At 43.5% G+C, this 22770-nt stretch overlaps 1 protein-coding gene across 1 annotated transcript; it reads right to left on the reverse strand.

The window, feature by feature from the left end:
• Positions 1-1357: 1357 nt before the first annotated feature.
• Positions 1358-18731, reverse strand: znf365 (zinc finger protein 365). The gene is made up of 6 exons (XM_031321109.2): positions 18618-18731; positions 15355-16024; positions 12386-12695; positions 6804-6975; positions 4320-4366; positions 1358-2012 (listed from the first exon to the last, which is right to left on the reverse strand). Exons 2-6 carry the CDS (start codon positions 16010-16012, stop codon positions 1763-1765), a joined length of 1437 nt encoding a protein of 478 aa, XP_031176969.2. The 5' UTR covers positions 16013-16024; positions 18618-18731; the 3' UTR covers positions 1358-1762.
• Positions 18732-22770: the final 4039 nt, after the last annotated feature.

The following is a 22770-nucleotide window of genomic DNA, read 5'->3' on the forward strand; positions in this document are numbered from 1 at the left end:
GTGTGCTTGTTGTTATCAATTTAGACAACGTAATTGTACATCACGATATCTTGATATATGATTCCGTTGAAGGACGTTAACTTATATTGAATAATTGCCCAGCCCTAACTGTAATAAATATTGCGATTTGTGCTAATGAGACAGAAGACTAGAAGCCGTCATTCGTTTATACGTCTGAATACTGAAAGGTTTTCCCACTCTTACATACCTCTGCAAAAGCACCCAGTGTCTCAACTCAAGAGTCGTCTATTTCAATGTAATAATCTATGGAAAAGTACAAAATATGCAATAACACAGTGCTGGCAATAATGTATTGTATGCAGTGATATTTGTTATTGCATTATCTTCTTAAACCCTGTTACGCAGTAAAAGTTATTTCTAGTGTGATCTTATTTCATATGGTTTTCTTTGTTTGATTTATAGAAAATAATTGAATAACAATTGCGTCATTTGGGAGACGCAATTGTATCCGATACAAACATTTAATGTACTTTATACTAAATTATGTTACGTAACATTAAAGCAAAGTGCTAAAGGAAAAAGTAAATTTTTTTTTTCTGGCAATTGTCAATAAGATTGATAACATTTGTTACATGTTATACGGTCTTTTTTAACTTTTAATGAGTTGTTTTTTTGAATTCTTATACAGATATTTGATAAAAATTCCCCATTTTCTGAACACCCTGTACACGTTTTGCAGGGAAACCACTTACGGTACAGATCCATTTGTCCGACACGACTGAAGCGTGGTGCCGCGACGTCATGCATCCATGGTTGATGCTCCACGCCCTTGACCGGCAGCTGATTGGACGAACGCCTGACGTGGGTTTGGTTTCTCGAGAATTTCAACAGACTGTCATGGCGGCTCGTTGAGAATACGATCTCGTATTTTACGAAAATAGTTCACCGAAACGTGTTTCTGAAAACATTTTAAGAGAGAAATAGGCCGTGCAGTTGCTGAATCTGTCTTCATTTCAGATCGACAAAGGTCAGTTTAAAAGACTTTCGTCTACTTCTACTGGATAGTCGCGTCGCGTTCAACGGATTAATTTGCATAAAGATGAGCATCGGCAAGCTTTTGGACGCGCAGCATTTTTTCAAATGCAGCGCCGCATTCCCAGAATGCTTTGCGGGCGAGTTGAGGCTGCTTGACGCCACCCATAGGAATAGAGTGGAGCGCGGTGCAACAGAAGCGTTGCACAGTCAAATGGATCTGTACCGTTACACTCTGTGTACATTTTGCAAACATTTCCATGTCAAAATAAGATTTAAACATTTTTTTGGAGCTTTTATTTGCTCCATTTGACAGCGATAGTGGGAGAGAGATGGGGGACAACATGCAGCAAAGGGCTGCAGGTTGGACCCGAACCCGGGCCGCTGCAAAGGACCCGGTCCACATGGGGCGCACGCTCCTACTGGGTGAGCCGGAGGTCGCCCTGTCAAAATTATTATTATTATTATTATTATTAGCCGTTTCTGCTCGAGTCATTTCCTACAGAGAAATCCCGGGTGGCCACCAAAGGAATGCTGCGTGGACTAGCCAGACCTTCCTCCGCAGCGCTGTGGAGGAATGCAAGACTACTGAAAAACGATACTGAAGGAGGAAATCACTTCGGCGTAAACGGCTCCAAAAGACGCTTGATGTGAAAGTGACCGTACTGTACTTTTCCATAGGTTAACACACTGGAATAAAGTCATCGTTATATAATAAAGTTTTACCCGCCGACACCCCCCCCCTCCCCCCGGTGTTTCTCTACAGTTTCTACGCCTCGTACCCAGCGGAGCGGCGCCGCTGGTGGTTCCAGATGTCGTCTCTGTGTTCGGGTCGGCAGAACAGCCGGGACGACTGCGCCAGACGCTCCCGGTGCTCCCGCTCCCGCTCCCGGTCTCGCTCGCCGCCGCCGCCGCTGCTGCTGCTGGGTTTGGAGAACAGAGGACAGCCGCCAAACTGCAAGGAGGAGTGGCTTCTGTTGTCGTGGAGACCAGACGAGGACAGCTGACCTCCCGCTGACCTGGAAATGTCCAGTGGTGGAAGAAGTGTTCAGATCCTTTACTGCAGTAAAAGTACTAACACCACACTGTAAACAATACTGTGACAAGTAAAAGTCCTGCATTGAAAACGTTACTTAAAAGTCACGTTACGTAAAAGTCTGTAAGTATCATCAGGAAAATGTAGTTAAAGTATTAAAAGTAAAGAAGAATCCTCCCATTGTAGAAAGTGTGAAGGATCCAACCAGTTGTGTGTTTAATGGTCTGATCATCTCAGCTGGACTTGTAGTCGTTATATTGTCGGCTAGTTTACTTTAGAATCAAACATCAGATGTTATAAACTTCATGCGTTTTGTGTGCAGGAATCTTAAAGGGGAACTATGCAGTTTTTTTTAGCTTAATTTACCTTAACTGAACAGCTTCAGAGTCATTGGAATGGTTATATGCCTTTTTTTCGGGTTGAATGGTGGTCGTCTCGCTTCCCCCTAGCGCCTGCGAGCGGAAAAACCACCCTTGCAACTTTGGGCCGGCGGCCTCAGCGTCAGGAAGTATCGCGTGATATCAGTTCTCCCGATGTAACGAATTGCTTCACAGCACTGCACACATCCAGGAACCGGCTAGCTATTAGAACAAGGTAGCGATGGAGTTTTTCACACTATCGTCATGGCTGAGCCGGCAAAAAAGAAGCAGAAAGCTAGGAAAGCATTGTCGGAGGAACAGAGGAAGAGGAAACGGCAGACTGACCGAGAGAGGAGTCAGACACGAGGAAACATCGGACCTGCATTTTCAGAATGGCGAGAACTGAGACAAACAGAAGCCTGCTTGGCGTTGTTGCTGTTGCACTTGTAAGTATCTTTGGGATAAACTCAGTTTAATCTTTGTATTTCTTGTTATTGTGACCTCAGGATGTTTGCTATTGTCTGTAAAGGTTTTTATTATGATCGCTATCTGTTACGGGCTTACTAGCTGTCTACCTCAGTGGACATGGCTCTGTGCGTTCGCCGGCTTCTTTGAAAACAAATGCACATGACCAGAGGGAGAAGACGGGAGGGGGGGGGAAGAGTCGCCAACGAGTTTTTACGACAGTGTTGCCAAATATCTATTCCGAAGCTGTAGGAGGAGCTCTATAGAGAAACCTGCGAGCAAAAAGCGAGAAAACAGCGAAGAAATTGCCAAAACTGCATAGCGCCCCTTTAATGTGTAAAGTAACTAGTAACTAAAGCTGTAACAGATGAATGTAGTGGAGTAAAAAAGTACAATATTTCTCTCTGAAATGTAGCGGAGTAGAAGTAGAAAGTGGCATGAAAAGAAAAGACTCACAAAAAGTAAAAGTACCGTAGTAAAGTACAGTACTGGAGTAAATGTACTTAGTTACATTCCACCGCTGAAAATGTTGTATATGAATGAATAAACACTAAGTCGGAAGGAGGTTGTAGTGAATATAAAAAAAGACCAGGTTTAAAACTTTGTATTTTTAATCAAAGTTACAAAAGAGCTTCCTATTAGTGTCTTGAAAGGACAATACAAATGTAAACAAATGTAAAGACATTTAAGACTTTTAAGGCCTTTTCTCCCCCCAAATATTGTATATAAGACATGTTTAAAGGAACACGCCGACTTATTGGGACTTTGTCTTATTCAGCGTATCCCCCAGAGTTAGATAAGTCCATACATACCCTTCTCATCTCCATGCATGTTGTAACTGTCTGACGCACCCACTGCTAGCCTAGCCTAGCTTAGCCCAGATCCTGGAGGTAACCGGCTCCATCTAGCCTACTGCTCCCAATAAGTGACAAAATAACACCAACATGTTCCTATTTACATGTTGTGATTTGTAGAGTCACAGCGTGTACAAATAACAAGGTCACATGACACACAGCCATCTTCTAACCGTATACATACTGGGAACTATATTCTCAGAAGGGGAAGCACTGCTACTTCTGCTACTTGGGCGGAGGGATTAAGCGAACTCCAGGCGAACTCTCTGCCACGGGGCTTCTCAGGTGCTGCGAGAAAATCACTCCGCCCAAGTAGCAAAAGCTTCGCCTTCTTAGAATAGTTCCCAGTATGTATACAGTTATTTTGTCACTTATTGGGAGCAGTAGGCTAGATGGAGCCGGTTACCTCCAGGATCTGTGCTAAGCTAGGCTAGAGGTGGGGGCGTCAGACAGAGTTACAACACGCACGAGATGAGAAGGGTATGTATGGACTTATCTAACTCTGGGGGATACGCTGAATAAGACAAAGTCCCAATAAGTCGGCGTGTTCCTTTAAGACTTTGAACACCCCGCGGGTACCACCATCATGCGAGCCGACGTGGAGGCGCTCACCTGCTTTTAGTGATTCTGCGAGGTCCGTTATCAGTTGGCTGCTGGTACTGATGAGGACACAGAAAAGGTCAAAGGTTACGTTTTTCTCGACAAGAGTCACCGACCACAAACCAAACACAAGCAGAAAATATAACAAGCGGCGATTTCGCGGGTTCAAACCCTTTCTTGGCCAACAGAAGGATGTAAATGGACTGCATTTATATAGTGCTTTTCTAGTCTTAACGACTACTTAAAGCTCTTTTACTTATTACAGGCACCTTTCACTCACATTCATACACTTTGACATCGGACTGCAGGGCCTGGGATTGAACCACCAACCTTCTGTTAGGGGAACTCTCTACCACCTGAGCTACAGCTGCCCCTAAAGGGTGATTTATGCTTCTGCGGAGGCTCCTCGCAGAGATTTTGCCGTAGCCTATGCAAGGGGCTGAAGTTTATACTTATGCGTTGGTGTGTGCGTCAATCTCTTTAAGAGAATAGCAGGGCCGGCGTGTGTGTGTGTGTGTGTGTGTGTGTGTGTGTGTGTGTGTGTGTGTGTGTGTGTGTGTGTGTGTGGTAGAGAGAGTGATTGTCTTCAGAGTGAGTAGTGACTCTAGAGTCATAGTGAGAGAAACAAAGTGTCTCCTAGGGTTCTGCTGATGGATGATATCATCGTCCTGATTTGTGAACACCAGTCCCTCCAGAAAAACGCGATTATGCGATCGCATAATTCAATGCATCATCAGCCAAAGTCCGCATATTTATGCGGGGGCAGCATTTTTTCAAATACGCCGCACTTTCGCCGCATGAAATATGCAGGGCTTGCTTGATTTCATAATCCCCCCATTTTCGTTGCAAAAAAGTCACACACATCTTAGCAGAAAGTTGAAAAATGTTGCGTTTACTTCACACAAGAGCAGCCATTTTCCCCTGTTGCCATGGGAACGTTATGAAGTGACGTAATTACGCGACGTGAACATCATCGAAAAGCTGCAAACCCCGCGATGAAGCCACGAGGAAACCGCAGTTTTTGCAAGCTCCCGCAACTTCATCGCATAAAATTGCATAAATATCCCGCATATTCCATCGCATTTTTTAAGAAAACGTGCCGCGTAATCAAGGATTTTTGCTCGCAACAATCACAAAAAAACTCGATTTGAGCAGACTGGATTGGCTGTAGTGATAAGGTCTATCTCTCTCCCTGTCAGCAGTAGCTCGCTCTACCTGGACTAGTAACGTATCAGCATGCGGTAAGGTCATGCTCTGCGCCTCAGCTTGGACAGCGGTCTCGAGCGAGACCGACAGAAAAGGCGTTAACGTGGAACGCTATCACACTTTCCGTTCTCCCCTCATTGGACTAAGTTTGTGGACACTACTGTGTGCGTGCATCAATAAGTAAGTCTGATGTCCTGTGGGTACTGGACAATGTTATACAGGATTTATGAATGTACGTTAGCAACAGTAGGCTAATTCACGAGGGTGCTATTTTATGTGTGAGCTAATATTGCGCATCTGTTCATTTGCGCTGTAAGAGTTATGTTTCTGCATATTGAATGCGTTATTCAGTGCAAATATAACCAAGAATGTAGTTTAATCTCAGTAATGATGGTATATTAGGTTATCACTGTCGATCTGTTAAAGGCAAACGTTACGCAGGTCACGGAGAACTGATTGAGTATAGACTTTACTGCACCGTAGTTAAGTGAAAGTGGGTCAAGTTGTAATTTCCTGCCCCTACCAGCAGGCGGCAGCATAGCCATGTAATACTGTCTATTTACAGAGGGCATTTAAATGTATATCTGATCGTTTCTATGTTAACTGTTAGCCCATAGTAGTAGAAAAAAATATTGATGTAAAGAGATATAGTAAAATAAAAAGTGCTTATCCCCCCCCTCTGGGTCGCCATTCCATTTTCACTTTCTCACAGCCTACTGCATTGAACGCTCCACCTACGTAAACACCTTCCCGTAATCAACGGCGCCGTCATTACGTCTGCCAGCGTAGCAGAAACCAAACCCCCGTCAAAAAGCCCAATATTCAGATGAATCCAAAGCCGAATCCTGGATTCGGTGAATCCCTAATCTTCACACATTCATATCCAGTTTGAACGGAGTCACAATGCATTGTTACATCCCTTTTTCATAGTGTAGACTGGACAATCAGCCGGGTTCATGCACAGGTTTGGAAAAAAGTCTAGAAAATAAATTGTATTACTTCTGTGTTGAAATGTTTTAGGGGGGGGGAATGTGCTCTGAAAAACGGAGAGAGAGAGAAGTCTGAGAAGTGGGTGAAAACATAACCGAACAAGTATTATTATAACTGCAGTTAATGGTAGTTTTTATTATGACACTACTACCTTTTCTTGCCGTGAGTCGGTAGAGAATAAAGTTAGTTTTATGTTGTGTATAAACTGTGTCTGATCTAAACCAGGGCTGTCAAACTCATGAATTTGGCTCATGGGCCACGTAGTTGTTAGTCCCGTCCCACCGCGGGGACTCTGTGTACCTTGTAGTGGTTGCACTGCTGCGGGCTGCCGTTGACCTGGTAATACTCCACCAGTCTCTCGGCCAGAGCGATGCGTTGCAGCAGATTCTCGATGAAGCACTGGATTCGAACTTTACCGCACGTCTCCTGGCGAGCCGCCGCTTCCAGGAACTTCTGGATGGTTAGCACCTCCCTGGAAAACAAGTACATTTTTTTTGGAGTTTGAATCAGGGACTGATAGTCACGTAATTTCAGCCTCCGATTGATTTCTACTGCTTCAATTTGACTGTCTTATCCGTCTCTTTTGAGTCCCCCAACTCCATGGAAGGGTTATAATATATCGCTGGGGTGCCCCATTAAGTCAGCACCTGTAAGACTTGTTTTAAAGTGTAATTTTAGGTCCAATGTAGTTTAAATGCATGAATGTCTAAAAATGGTTGAGTGTTGAAAAAAGATTATTAGCCAATGTGAGAGAGAGGTGACGTTCCACGTCCCCAGAGCCAGCGTCTGCTGCCCGGGTCTGGTCCGTCGAGGCTCCTGACCTTCACTGCCACCCATGTGGCAGCGCACCCGACCCCAGCGGTTCCTCCCACAGGTGGTGGGCCCATGGGTTGGAGAGAGAGGTGCCACGTAGCTTTTTCGGTCTGTGCCCGGCCGGGCTCCGTGGCAAACCCGGCCACCAGGCGCTCGCTGACGGGCCCTCCATCTGGGCCCTCCATCTGGGCCCTCCATCTGGGCCTGGCTCCTGACGGGGGCCCCGGGCTTCCTCCGGGCAGGGTCACTCCATCTCTACCTCGTTTTTTCCTTCGCGTCGAAAGGAGCCAGTTGAGGTGGTTCGGGCATCTGGTAAGGATGCCCCCTGGGCGCCTCCCTAGGGAGGTGTTCCAGGCACGTCCAGCTGGGAGGAGGCCTCGGGGAAGACCCAGGACTAGGTGGAGGGATTATATCTCCAACCTGGCCTGGGAACGCCTCGGGATCCCCCAGTCGGAGCTGGTTAATGTGGCTCGGGAAAGGGAAGTTTGGGGTCCCCTGCTGGAGCTGCTACCCCGCGACCCGTTACCGGATAAGCGGAAGAAGATGGATGGATGGATAGCCAATGTGCTTACTTTGTTGCACTCTGTTGTTCAATGTCAGACACCATCATTTATTTTTGATAACATAACATACAGTTCAGATAGTCACACTTATTTAACAAGAGGAGCCAGTAGGGGGCAGATGATGTTACCTTTACCAAAATCCAACTTTTATTTACAGAGTTCAGAGAGTAAGTTCTTTGTGGAATAAAATCCCTAGTAACATTCGTTTTATCACAGGAAAGGACCATTTTAAAAATAAAGTCAAATCTTACCTTCATTTACATTACTTATGAGGTTTCTGATTGTGTGTCTTTGTCAATGTAAGCAACCTTAATGTTAGCCACGTACATGTATTTGTTTTCAAGATATTTCTCTATTTGCTTGGTTTGTTATTGTTTTCATTTAATTTTATTTGTAATTTTTTGCTTTTTGTTACCGTATTTTCCGGACTATAAGACGCACTTTTTTTCATACTTTGGCTGGTCCTGCGACTTATAGTCAGGTGCGACTTATATATCAAAATATTTATAATTTCACGTTTTTAAATGTTATTTCATGCTAAAAACATTACCGTCTAAAGCCGCCAGAGGGCGCTCTAGGCTTGTGACAACTATATGCTGCTCCTAAAGACAACTGAGAAAGAAAAGAAACTGCAGGTGACTGCAGGTAGTAAAATATGCAGCCGAAAACGGTAATCGAGCAGCAGAAAGAAAGTTTGGAGTGAGAGAGAAACTTGTGAGGGACTGGCGAAAAGGTGACTCTTACTGCAATGAAGAAAACAAAGAAAGCTAGTCGTGCGCTGAAAGCTGAATAACTGTTAATGTGTTACGTTAACATACCGGACACCTACCGTATTCAGCCCCTTGTTCTGTGTGCTGCTGTGTAGTTGAATAACTTGCCTTTCCAGATTAAATGTCTGTTCTTGATCTTGGATTTTGTGAAATAAATTTCTAAATAAATGCGACTTATAGTCCAGTGCGACTTATATATGTTTTTTTCCTCTTCATGACGCATTTTTTGACTGATGCGACTTATACTCCGGAGCGACTTTTGTCCGGAAAATACGGTACTTAGTTTTGTTGCCAGATATTGTTGCATGTATTTTATTTTATTTCTTTTTTTTACTTCTTTTCTGTATATGTTATGAAATGTTTTAATATTGTTTGACTAAATGTAGTGTTGGACCCCAGCAAGACTAGCTGGTCGTCAAGGCGTCAGCTAATGGGGATCCTTAATAAACTAAACTAAACCTTCATGGCTAAAGAGGATAAATTATGAGCATAGCTTTGAGCCACATGTCTGTGAATGTAAAGGTTGGTAAAGGTCTCTTAATGCTGTGGACACTTAAGATTAATCCGGCAGCACAAAACACTCAGCACACTGCATGTAGAATGTATTTTGTAATTGTTTAGTACAGCCCTAAAAGAGTACTCCGCTGAAAAGGTATCCAAATTGATGCAGCAGACCCAGAACAAGATTTATTTTTACAGCAAAAGCAGATTGTTTAATTCCGCAGATTTTAATTCTGTTTCACTGCTTTAAAAATTCAGTTTGGGTCTGATGATGATATCTCTTAGTCTGGCTATCACCAGACCAGGCTCAATCTTTTAAAAGGAACACGCCGACTTATTGGGACTTCGTCTTATTCAGCGTATCCCCCAGAGTTAGATAAGTCCATACATACCCTTCTCATCTCCGTGCGTGTTGTAACTGTCTGACGCACCCACTGCTAGCCTAGCCTAGCTTAGCCCAGATCCTGGAGGTAACCGGCTCCATCTAGCCTACTGCTCCCAATAAGTGACAAAATAACGCCAACATGTTCCTATTTACATGTTGTGATTTGTATAGTCACAGCGTGTACAAATAACAACGTAACATGAGACACAGACATCTTCTAACCGTATACATACTGGGAACTATATTCTCAGAAGGCGAAGCACTGCTACTTCTGCTACTTGGGCGGAGGGATTTGCTTTGCAGCAAGCCTTTCTGAGAATATAGTTCCCGGTTTGTTTATGGTTATGCCGCCGCTCCAGGACCTATACGCCACCAGGACTCTGAAGCGTGCTGGAAAGATTGTGGCTGACCCCTCCCACCACGGACACAAGCTCTTTGAGCCACTCCCCTCTGGCAGGAGGATGACGTCCATTAGGACCAAAACCTCACGCCACATAAACAGTTTTTTCCCCTCCGCCACTAGTCTTATTAACAAGGCTCGGAATCCATCCTGACTCTCTCCACACCCCACCTCTGGCTCCTCATGCCACTGTACCTACTCTGCTGTAGCGTCCCTTTTCACTACTGTTTAACTTATTTTACTATTTATTTAAATTTATTTTATCGTTATTAATACGTACTGTGTGTATATGTTTATACTTATATTGTTTATATCTTTTTATCCTTCTTATATTTGTATGTGTAACATGCTCCAACAACACCGTGACAAATTCCTCGTATGTGCAACGTACTTGGCAATAAAGCCCTTTCTGATTCTGATTCTGATTCTTCTTAGAAAAAGTGTGTCATGTTACGTTGTTTTTTTGTACATGCTGTGACTCTACAAATCACAACATGTAAATAGGAAAATGTTGGTGTTATTTTGTCACTTATTGGGAGCAGTAGGCTAGTTGGAACCAGTTACCTGCAGGTTCTGTGCTAGGCTAAGCTACCGGTGGAACCGTCAGACAGTTACAACATGCACGGACACGAGAAGGGTATGTATGGACTTGTCTTACTCTGGGGGTTACGGTGCATAAGCTAAAGTCCCAATAAGTCGGCGTGTTCCTTCAAGATTGAACATTAGTCTGGGGAGTCTGCTCTGTATTTTTTACTGCACATGAGGCGTGATCAACGGGCATAGTTCAAATGACACGGTACGCAATTGGACAGTCCTTCAACCAATCAGACCGACGATCCGGGTGACGTAGCAGCGACAGCGGCATCAACGTGTTAAACCCGCCAATAGTACGCCAGGTGGATAAGCCAGTTTGTGATTGGTTCCCGCAGATTTGTAATGGAAGCAGGATAGAAAGACGTACAGGTTTCCAGCCTGAGCTGCAGGGAGGAATCAGATCGGGCTGGGTTTACCCAGTCTAGACATCTTTGGTTCTGCTGCATCGATCTTTCAGTGGAGTACTCTTTCAGTTCTGTACCAAACAATTACAAAATCTAACTACAGTATGCTGGGTGTTTTATAGGAGTGGGGGGAAAAAATTGATACAGCATAGTATCGGGATATTTTCTGTGGCAATACTGTATCAATACACAGACGCCAAGTATTAAGCTAATATTTATATATAATATTTAATTATACATACGGATATATAGGGTTGGGTACCGAAACCCGGTTCCACTATGGAACCGGTTCCTACGTAAACAGTAGTATTTGGACCGGATTAGAACACATATTTCGGTTCCTCATTTCGGTTCCGACTGAAATATTTTCCCTCTGTCGCTCCGGACAGCGGCAGACTCTTTTTTCTTTCTCTCTTTTCTGCCGAGTGGTGCACGTGCCCGCTCGTGGTGTGAAGCGCGTGTCTGCGCTATTCCCCCAACGTGCACTCTACTATCACAGCTGATAGACGGATTTTTGTACACGCTCCGAAACGGACATACAAATATCACACTTTCTCTGTAGTCTACCGTTAGCTAGCTATCGTAAATGTAGGCTACTTTTAAAAGGCATATTAACCATTCACTGCACATGATCGCTAGTAGACATATTACACTTGCTCTGCTAGTCTATCGTTCAGGACAAGACCCTGTAGCCTGGTGGTCGGGGAGGCGGGACAACTTCCCCAAATTGTCTGCCCTTTCAAACTCCCACCTGTGTGTCCAGGCCTCTTGGACACCATCTGAGAGAGTTTTCTCCTGTGCAGGACATGCCATACGTCAGGAGAGGTGTCGTATCTCGCCAGAGAAGGCAAATATGGTCATTTTTCTGCAAAAGAACTGCTAAAGTTTGAAGGTGGTTGGCATACCAACTCAACAATATTTATTTTGTTGTTACTTGTTAATAGTGTAATTATTTGTTAAATTATTCTAGTTATGTGTTAGGTGACTTAGGTTTACTTATTATTTAAGTAGGCTACTTTAAAACGTTAATATATTGTTCAATTTAAATAATTTTCAATTTAAAAAAAAAACTCCATTAAAAAAAAAAAGCCTTTCTTTTATGTCATTTTTCAGTTTTTCAAGAATCGGTTTAGGAATCGGAATCATTTCAAAAGTACCGGTTCGGCATCGGAATCGTAAAAAATCCAAACGGTACCCAACCCTACGTATATATGTGTGTTGGTCAGTTTGTCTGCTTGACAATCCCATTTTGCAGCAATAAAATTGAAGTGAGATGAACAAACAGAGAAATGTATCTTTTTAGATCAGACAGATGTTGACAAATGTTTCCTTTTAGGGACATCATTTGAAATTGGGAAAAATTTGAAGCTGGAAAAAAGGTAATAAATTGCAATATATCGCAGAATATTATTATTATATAATATTATATTATAATCCCTGTTGCCTGTTTACCTCTCTCGTCGTTCCAGCTCGTTCTCCGAGGCGTTGAGCTGCTCCCTCAGCGCGGCGATCACCATGACGGCTACGTCCACCTGCCGGCTCAGCGACCTCTCCCTGTCGGCGACCTCCTGCCTCTCCTGGGCCAGGTGCTGCGAGTGAGCACGCTCACACAGGAGCTCCGTGTCCGTCTGGGCGAGTTCCGTGCTCACCTTGGCCAGACGGCGCTGCATGGTGCTATCAGCCGCCTGCAATATTCTGGCCAGCCGCCGACGCACCGCGGCCGAGGCTGCTGCCGTCTCCAGACCCGAGTACGAGTTCTGCTCTGGTGGGGACAGTAAAGGAGACGAGTCACTGCCGCTGTAATCGCGATTATCAATTACTGAACCAACTGCTGAACTATGCTTAAAGCAACACTACAGAACTTTTCCCGCTTCGGTCCCCCTACAGGTTGGAAGCAGAATTGTCCCATTATGTTTCATTGACACTACAGATCTGCTACCCGATCTAGCAAACTTGCATAGTGCGGTTATAGCCAGTAGAGAGCCGCAAAGCGAATGCAGAAATGCCGTTCACCCTGTTACGAGTTGATAAACCACTGAAACGATTTTGGAAACATTAAGTTACAAAAAATTAAAACGTGTCGGGTAGCGCGAGTTGTAGTTCCAATGAGACAACCTGTAGGGGGACCGTCCCCCTACAGGTTGTCTCATTGGAACTACAACTCCCGTCGGGTAGCGAGAGTTGTAGTTCCAATGAGACAACCTGTAGGGCTAAAAGTTACATAGTGTTGCTTTAAAGGAACACGCCGACTTATTGGGACTTTAGCTTATTCACCGTATCCCCCAGAGTTAGATAAGTCCATACATACCCAGCCCTGTGGTGAGGAGCAGAGAGCCTCAACAGTGCTTTTCAGGTGCTGCGAGCAAATCCCTCCGCCCAAGTAGCAGAAGTAGCAGTGCTTCGCCTTCTGAGAATATAGTTCCCAGTATGTATACGGTTAGAAGATGGCTGTGTGTCATGTTACGTTGTTTTTTTTGTACACGCTGTGACTCTACAAATCACAACATGTAAATAGGAACATGTTGGTGTTATTTTGTCCCTTATTGGGAGCAGTAGGCTAGATGGAGCCGGTTACCTCCAGGATCTGGGCTAAGCTAGGCTAGGCTAGGCTAGAGGTGGGTGCGTCAGACAGAGTTACAACACGCACGAGATGAGAAGGTTATGTATGGACTTATCTAACTCTGGGGGATACGCTGAATAAGACAAAGTCCCAATAAGTCGGCGTGTTCTTTTAAGGTGTCTGCAAATACAATTTAAACCAGCCAATCAGAGACTTTCTGAGACACAGACATTCAATGAAATAACTTATTCTGATTGCAAGCATGGACAGGGTTACTGAATTAACGTTTGCATTCGAGCCGCAAAGATTAATCAACTATTTAAATGTATGGCTCCGCCTGTGTTTTACTGTAACAAAGTATTTTCACAGATGAGTGTTTACAGACAGACAGACAGAGATAAAGTCTGTCTGTGTTTGCGTGTGTCGACGGTTTCAGCGGAGTCATGACTAACAGATGTTATCTAACAAAGAGCTGTAAATGATAACGGAAACAACAGACTAGGGATGCACAAAATCCAGATTTTTGGGGTTCGGCCGAATACCGAATCCACTGGTTAAGATTCTGCTGAATACCGAATACCGAATCCTCCTCCCATCCTCAGTCCATTAACACAGTAAACACATTAATGAAGTAAACAACGTCCACAGCCTCTAACAACTTAATGTTGAATCTGTTGAATACTTATCACAACACTTTCGATATAATATTGTGTATTTTTAAGATGTTTTTTAAACTACAGTTACAGCGGGGCGACTAGGTTGGAAACTTAAACATAGATATATTTTTAAATCTCCAGTTAGCTTTCAGCACTGACTTAATGTACGTAAGGCCCTATGGAGCCTGTATTACATCTTTTTTAAATTCTTAATTTTGCGATTCCGTCCGTTATTTGGTATCACTGAAACTATTGGGCTCTACATTAATGCTGCCATCAGTCTGGGACTGGCCCCAGCCGGACCCTCGCTAGGGGTGCATGATATATCGACTCAATATCGTTATCGCGATATTACGTTGCGCAATATTATATCGAAAGTGTCGCGATAAGTATGCAATATTTAGTTTATTTTGTGGAGCGCTGCGTCCCGTCCGTTGGCTGTGTGGCTTAGTTGTGTTTGATCTAGAGCTTGAAACGCTGTAATGATCATGTTTCATTGGCCAGTTACCGTGGTTACCGTGCCAACTGCACATGTTAGTGCACGTCAGTGCACGGGTCCACTACGTGACAAACCCTATGGAGCGTACCACGTGTGTGTATATTTCAACAGAGTGACAGTGTGAGTGAAGAAATAGATAGAGATAACTAAACGGAACGAATCAGAGAAGAGAAAGAAAAGTTGTGTCCTGTTCTCTTTATTTATATATTTATACTGTCCAACCAGTAGAACATGTCCTGTCCTGTAGACATGGTCCTTATTTATATATTTATACTGTCCAACCAGTAGAATATGTCCTGTTCTGTAGACATGGTCCTTATTTATTTATATATTCACGTTGGACCAGTCCAATATGACCGTCAGTTGAAATAAATCTTGTGTTGTAAGAAAACTTGTTTAATTTGTTATGAATCTACAGTATTTTGATCGGTTTCCCGTAACTTTTGTAATTTTATATATGTTTAACTTTTGTAATTTTACATATGTTTAACTTTTGTAATTTTACATATGTTTAACTTTTGTAATTTTACATATGTTTAAAAATATCTAAATTAATATCGATATCGCAATATCACATTTTGTTAATATCGTGCCACCCTAGCCCTCGCTGAAAAAAAGACCCTTGCCACTGGGCCTAACAACTTTTCTGGGGGAAACCCTGAACTCTGCTCCAAAAAGTAAAGTAAGAAAGTAAACCTGAACGCACCGACCAGGTCCAGGTCGACATCCGGGTCCGGTTCTGGCGGGTGTCCTCGAGGAGCCGCAGGGGGGACCGGCAGGTGATGGTGACATGTGTCTGACTTTTTGACGTCCTCCTCATTTCTACCTCCATCTCTCTCTTCACCTTCATCGTCCTCCTCTTCTCTCACGTCTTCATCTTCTGTCCCAAATTCCTCTTCGTCTTCCTCCTCATCATCATCATCCTCCTCCTCCTCCTCCTCCTCCGCCTGGGTCCCGACGCCGACACTCTGGGTGCGTCTCCTCGCAGAGCTGTACGAGCGGAGGCACTCGCCGTCTCTGCTGTCACTGAGGGAGCGGACGTGAGGCGGCCGCCACGCGCTCTGCTGCCCCCTGCGGGTCGGCAGGCTCATGTCGTGCCAGGGGATCGCCGCCGACAACGGGTCGGGGAGTTTGCCCGTGATGCTGAAGCTGCCGGAGGTCACGTCTGGCGAGCGGTACGAGTGGCGGTACTCCAGATGGGCGCGGAGCGAGGCCAAGCTGCGGAAGCGCTCCTGTTCGCCACAGCGGGGGCAGCGGAAGGGGAGGTCGCAGGAGGTGGCAGTGGCGGTGCCGGCGCCGCAGGCCTGGCCGTTCCTCTCCAAGAGGAAAGAGCCAGAACCTCTGGAGCACAACTTCTGCTGCATCACTCTACACCGGGAACACAGAGAAGAATCAATGTATCAATACCAGTGTTGGTATTGATACATTGAGAAAGTAGTTGGGTGAAAAAAGTTTAAAAACTTTTTCAGGTAAAACGTAGTGTAACGCGCTACTACTGAAAATTTGGTAATGAAACGTAGTTCCTTTTTCAATTCGGCGCAACGTTACTTTTCCCAGGGACATTTGACAGCGACAGCTGCCTTCTCAGCTGCGCGCTCACTAAGCTCCACACGGGCCGTGACAGAGGCTGGTAGCAGAGTAATCACGGCAAGCGAGAAGCAGCCAAAGCTAACTTTTGAGAGCTTTTTAAACTTCGTGGTTTTTTGCTGGACGGCGCTCTGAGCCAGGCAGACACAAAGCTGACAACCTCACAGATGGATGCGGTGGAGACGGCCTCATACATACACCTAGCGGACCGCTGTGGACTTGTGTCGGTTGCACGGACACGCAAGGATTTCCAGAAAAGAGGCTGCATGTGTCTACGACAATGCACGGACCATCGTGGCTGCGCGACCGGTACAAGTCGATACAGACATTACATAGTATACACTAACACCGTGTAAAGCCGATGACCTGCTGATGGGCATTCAACCCGCGCTGGACTCGTTCATGATCAATCAGCCGTCACTCTGTGAGGAGAGAATCCAGTCTGCGGTGTAGTTCAGACACTTCACTGATGAACCAGAGATCGGCTTTATGGTCAAAGATAGTTTTTGTATAATTAACTTCAGTCTCTGCCAGAGACGTCTGCTTTTAAAAGTAACGTAAAAGTAACGAGTAAAGTAAAAAGTTACTTTCCATAGGGGGTAACTAAGTAAAGTAACGGATTACTTTTTTAAGAAGTAACGAGTAACGAGCAAACACTACTTTTTAAAAGTAACTTCCCCAACACTGATCAATACACATAGAAACTATTTTGAGAATTGATTATTCCTTTATGTCCTTTACAAACAGAACTGTATATCTTCCAACGTATTCCCTGTTATAGTTCTTAATGTATATTATTTTCTTGTTTGTCAAGCAATTCTATTATGTTTACATTCTTGTCTTTTCATAGTCATAGTTAATATTTAATAATAAGCTATTGAACTGTTCAATTTTGCACTACCACCACAGCACACACTCTACCATAGCAGCTTATCATAATAATTTCATCACATGGTCAGTCCATACCAGACCTTTGTAATCACTTCACAAATTGTTAACTCTTTAAATTTCTGTGAGTGATTTTTATGTATGATAGATATATGTGTATGTGTGTTTGTTGTGTTATGGTTGTCTAAGCTACTGGATGCCTAAAATTTCCCTCGGGATGAATAAAGTATCTATCCATCTATCCATCTATCTATCTATCTATCTATCCATCTATCCATCTATTTATTGAAATATATTTTTAAATCATTGTAAACTGAACATCTTAGGAGTTTTGGACTTTTAGTCAAACAAACAAAAAAAGGCATTTAAACACTTCTTCTTGAGCTCTGAGAACTGACATTTTCTGAGATTTTATAGACTTAACGTTAATCATAACGCAGGCAGGTAATACCTACCCAGAACAGTAATCTCCTCTGTCATGCAACACTGTGGGGACATCGACTAAATCTAAGTTTGAAAAACTTCTTTTGAGGCCAAAACATGTTAATTTGGTGTAGGGCAGTCCTCGACTAAAGATATTGTTAGTCGACTAACACTCTTTCTCTGTACTCAATATTACTTTGTCAACTAATCAATCAGCTGAGTTAATGGACAGATCTGTAAAACTCAGATTCTCCACAAAGTATCATGCAAAAGCACCACTTGTGTTTACCACAGATGTGGTCAGAAAGGTTTTAGGAAATAAGTCGACTAAGAGGGTGCAGCCCTAATTTAATGTCTTAATTATACTTTTTACATCTCTGTTAACATAGCCATTATTGAGAGAAAGCACTTAAGCATGTTATTAAGCACTATAACATCTGATTCCAAACTTTTGAACTGCATTGTATATACATTAGTTGATATATAATTCCTATAATCAAATCAATGTACCACCATGTAGTAGCTTGATGGTAAATTGATTTGGATTGTGCACCTGCCCAACATGAATAAACCAAGATGACAGCAGGTTATCTAAGCAGGTATTCTCCACACAAATAAAACACACGTTAGTTTCCCTTTAGTGGCCACTTAATAATTGCATAACAGGTTATTAAACACCACCTTAAGCATCATTAGCCAGCTGTACCTTAGCGAGTATTCTTCCCCATGATGGCGAAGGCATATCCCGCCCTACTCTGCCTTACTCTGCCTCTGATTGGCTTACCCTGACAGTCCCTACCCTAATCCCAACCAATCCTACTCCTCACGCATGAACCTAACCAATCCACACATAGCAGGCAACGCGTACTAGCCAATCAGAGGCAGAGTCATGCCTTCGCCATCCTACTTTTATTTTTTAGCGTAGTGTTAGCTTTATTAGCTGACTGTTGCTGCTCTAAAACTAACGGTAGCTAGCTAACAGAAAACATTCGCTGAATCATTATTAAACAGAAAGCCTGTAACGCGCCGCTCTTACCGGTTTATCAGCAGACTTTAATAAACGTCTAACCGTTAGTGTCTGGGGATGTCATGTCGCAGATGGAGACCAACAGCAGCCTGCATGATGTCATTCATTCAGTACGGTGGACGACCGTTAGGTTAGCAACAGATCAATAACAACACTATATCCGGTTTGCCCTTTCAGAATAAAATATACCCGGAGATCCAGCTAACCCTTTCAGAATAAAACATACACGGAGTCGGTGTGATTGTTATTTCAGGTCTGGATTATCAATGACCAATCATTGACTGTAAATATTAAGTGACCAATTCGATTTTTTTTTTTATTTTTGACCAGAAATGGAAGAAGTAGGCCTACTCACTTCTTTTTACCTCTTTATACCAGTGCTTGAAGTGGAAAAAACGGTACCGGTACTCTCTTGCATTGGCAAATCATTATGACATTTGAGATTTCTACAGTGAAAAACTAAACTTGGAGATATTACTGGTACAAATGTATGTATTTATTAAAACAAGTCGTGTGTGTGTGTGTGTGTGTGTGTGTGTGTGTGTGTGTGTGTGTGTGTGTGTGTGTGTGTGTGTGTGTGTGTGTGGGAAGGGGCAGAGGAGAAATAGAGAGAGGAAGCAGACGTGTAGATGCGACCGGAGCATAGTTGGTGAAATAAGTTTAAATGTTGTACGCAGTGTGTGCGGTGTCCGAAACAACCTCCACACACATTTTTTTAGTTTTTAGGTTTTCAGCAGTGAAAAATCTGTTAAGGTCAGGCTGCAGGCATCAGACAGCTTTTCCGAACTAGCGTCCGTGGCTAATGCAAACTTCTGATAGGGTGGGCCGACTGCTTGCCTTTACGTGATTTGTCAAGATCCGAGGTAAATCACATAGTGTCCTCTGGGTAATGTAGTTTATATAACGCTTTCTCTGTCAGTGGTAGAGTACCGGCTACATGCGAGAAGTAGCGGTACGCAATAAAAAGTGCAGGTACGCTTAAGAGTAAAATGTAGAAGTGCCGGTACTGCGTACCGGTGAGTACCGGCCCACTTCGAGCACTGCTTTATACTTTAAAGGTACACTGTGTAGTGTTTTAAGTATTTTATTAGCTAAAATCAATGTCTTCATTCATAAATATGTCCTCCTTGGTGTAAAATTACCTCTGCCAATGATCGGACTTATCCTCGTAGGTGAAGAATTTCTTATCTGTATCTACATTGGACGGGTAAGTCCAAGGAAGCTTCCACGTTGTTCCGCCTTTTTGAAAAAATAGAACCGCTGAGAGGGACATAAAGCACTAGCCGACCTGTCTAGCTAATCCACAACGCGTTTTCGTTCAGAGCCAGCGTCACGTGACTGAAACCAGCTGAAACGGAGAAGGAGATGACTGAAAGGCGCTTGTCACTGCCCCCGGCAACTTTGAAAGCCTGCAACTGCACTTTAGTTCATAATGGAGGAGCATACTTATGCCGAGCCACAGGAGAAGGAATCCTCGTAGCCAAAATAGTGACAATTGGAAGACATGTTGTCATAGCTTCTTGGTACAAAACGGCTACCGTAGATGCAACACGCATTTGAAAAAGCGAGGCGTTAGAGAGCACTATTCGTTTGAATGCAAAATACAATTTCACCGTTAGATGGGAGAAATTCCTACACAGTGTACCTTTAAGTCAGGGGTCTTCAACAGTGGTGTAGTCTACGTCAGCGATTTTTCAATAGGTGAGGTGCACCTCCCCTGGGGGGCACCAAAGAGCCACAGGAGAGGCGCGACACGCAAAGAAAAAATAACTCTGTATGAAGCTCTATTGATATTGGTAATTGTGCGTGTGTGTATTAGCTTTAAAATGCATCGTTTCCTTGTCCCAAGTCATCAGAAGTCAGCATGAAGGGAGGAGACAGGACCCAGCAAAAAACTTAGGAAATATGACCCTTAGTAATTTGGAGAGGACACGATGGGAAATAAGTGCGTAAGAAATCCGATCTCTTTCCCCGCCACACCCCGTGATGGACTGTCTGCAGGAGGAGGCCCTTAAAAACAAATACAGATCAAGGCTGCAGGTGGAGGACGAACACCTCTGCGCATCAAAAGCACGGCCTCATGTTCCCACTGATATGGACGATTACATTGAAACTCAAAGTTGTGTTGTCTTGAATGCATAAATTGGTTGGGCCGGTTGATCCCGCTCTTGTAGCGCAAATGACGTGAATGGTGCATTTTGTTTGTTGTTTAAATCTGAGGTTTTATGTGGCTGAAATCGTTAAAATGCAGTCAATGCAGTTGACTTTTAAAGGTCCCATGGCATGAAAATTTCACTTTATGAGGTTTTTTAACATTAATATGAGTTCCCCCAGCCTGCCTATGGTCCCCCAGTGACTAGAAATGGTGATAGGTGTAAACCGAGCCCTGGGTATCCTGCTCTGCCTTTGAGAAAATGAAAGCTCAGATGGACCAATCAGGAATCTTCCCTTTATGACATCATAAGGAGCAAGGTTACCTCCCCTTTCTCTGCTTTACCCGCCCAGAGAATTTGGCCCACCCATGAGAAAGAGAGAGACATCATGGCTTTCAAATGAGCAAAGTGGCAGTTGGTCAAGGCCACACCCCCACCCTCCACCTCAATAGCATTTAAAGCTACAGACACAGAAATGGCACATCCTAAGGAAAGCTCATTGTGGGACTGGCTCTAGTGGCTGTAATTCTGCACCAAGGCTGAATTTCAGGAAAGAGACTTCAGATACAGTATTAGAGGACCACTAAGGTCTATATAAAAGAGACTTCAGATACAGTATTAGGGGACCACTAAGGTCTATATAAAAGAGACTTCAGATACAGTATTAGGGGACCACTAAGGTCTATATAAAGAGACTTCGGATACAGTATTAGGGGACCACTAAGGTCTATATAAAAGAGACTTCAGATACAGTATTAGGGGACCACTAAGGCCTATATAAAATCATCCAAAGAGCACCATGTCATGGGACCTTTAAATGTTATGTGTTCCGTGAACAAACAGCGTTGTCGTTCATTGATCAGAGAGCTGTCCATTGTGCTGCTTTGTTCGAGACGATGTGCATTTCCTTCAAATGTGCGCTTAAGGCCCAGACACACCGCATCGATTTCAGCCGTCCCATTTGAGAAACACTGCTCTGTTCAGTACAGTGCCAACCCACTGACTGTACCAACCAGATTTTAGTCATGTAGGGAAATAGTAGTCGTAAATATGTCGCCTGAGTATGTACCTCCTACACTGAGTCTTGTTTTTGGCTAAAATTAATGCTGCATATGTCAACAAATGCATGACCCTAAATGATTAAGAGAAAAGACAGATTCACCAGCATGTGTCCTGTAACTATACAGTGCTGATAAAATGGTAAGATTATTTTTGAAGAATCTGTAGTGTAACTGTAGCTGTAGAATTATTGTGGCTTCTCATAAGGTGCACATTTGGGCATCTTCCAGTCTTGACTTTCCCACATACAAATCATACAGAAACAATTAATATATATATATATATATATATGCAACTAAGTTGACTGTCTGTTTAAATAGATAAATGTAATGATATTCTGACGAATAAATCCTCTTCTCACAATAGAACCATCACCAAAGACTTAATGATGAAGCTGTGGCTTATAGTAAAATATTTACAGTACTATTTTTAGGCAATATTGTCCGCCAAATGACAAACCGTGAGTGCAACAGTAAACAATAAACTTAAGATTCTTAGTTTAGCATTATATAGTACAAAAGTGACCATGAAGCCCAGATCACAATTCCTACTGTTGATAACACAGAGAAAAAGGTAATTTTTGCGCATTTAAACCACATTTACAGCAGCTGTTTGTCTTTCTTCCTCCTCCCAGAATGCATCTTTATATGCATCTCCGGCCAGTCTTTTCCTCAGAAGAGACTGTGTGCATTCCAAGTGACTCCCCAGAACAAAAGACACATAACAGCTGGCAATGTGAGTGGGTCAGTGCAGCTCTGTGAGCACACCCAATGCTGCGTGGGTTATTATCTGGTCATCGATGGCCAGCCAAAGGTTGGATATCTTGGTAAGAAACCGTAGTAAAAGTCAAGATATGTGGACGCACCAAATGCATGCTTTTGGGGGAACTGCACATTATAGTGTGGTTTAGACCAGTGTTTCTCAAATGGGGGTACGTGTCCCCCAAGGGGTACTTTGGAGGACTGCAGGGGGTACGTGAGCGATT

Source organism: Sander lucioperca, chromosome 15 (assembly GCF_008315115.2).
Source record: "Sander lucioperca isolate FBNREF2018 chromosome 15, SLUC_FBN_1.2, whole genome shotgun sequence".
NCBI lineage: Eukaryota > Metazoa > Chordata > Actinopteri > Perciformes > Percidae > Sander > Sander lucioperca.

What these genes read in the sequence shown, in the direction of transcription:
- znf365 (XM_031321109.2), bottom strand. Translation starts at nt 16,012, where the DNA reads ATGCAGCAGAAGTTGTGCTCCAGAGGTTCTGGCTCTTTCCTCTTGGAG. An exon ending in TGTCGACCTGGACCTGGTCG is followed by an intron (nt 12,696 to 15,354) that starts GTGCGTTCAGGT and finishes TGTCCCCACCAG; the next exon opens with AGCAGAACTCGTACTCGGGT. An exon ending in GAGCTGGAACGACGAGAGAG is followed by an intron (nt 6,976 to 12,385) that starts GTAAACAGGCAA and finishes CTTGTTTTCCAG; the next exon opens with GGAGGTGCTAACCATCCAGA.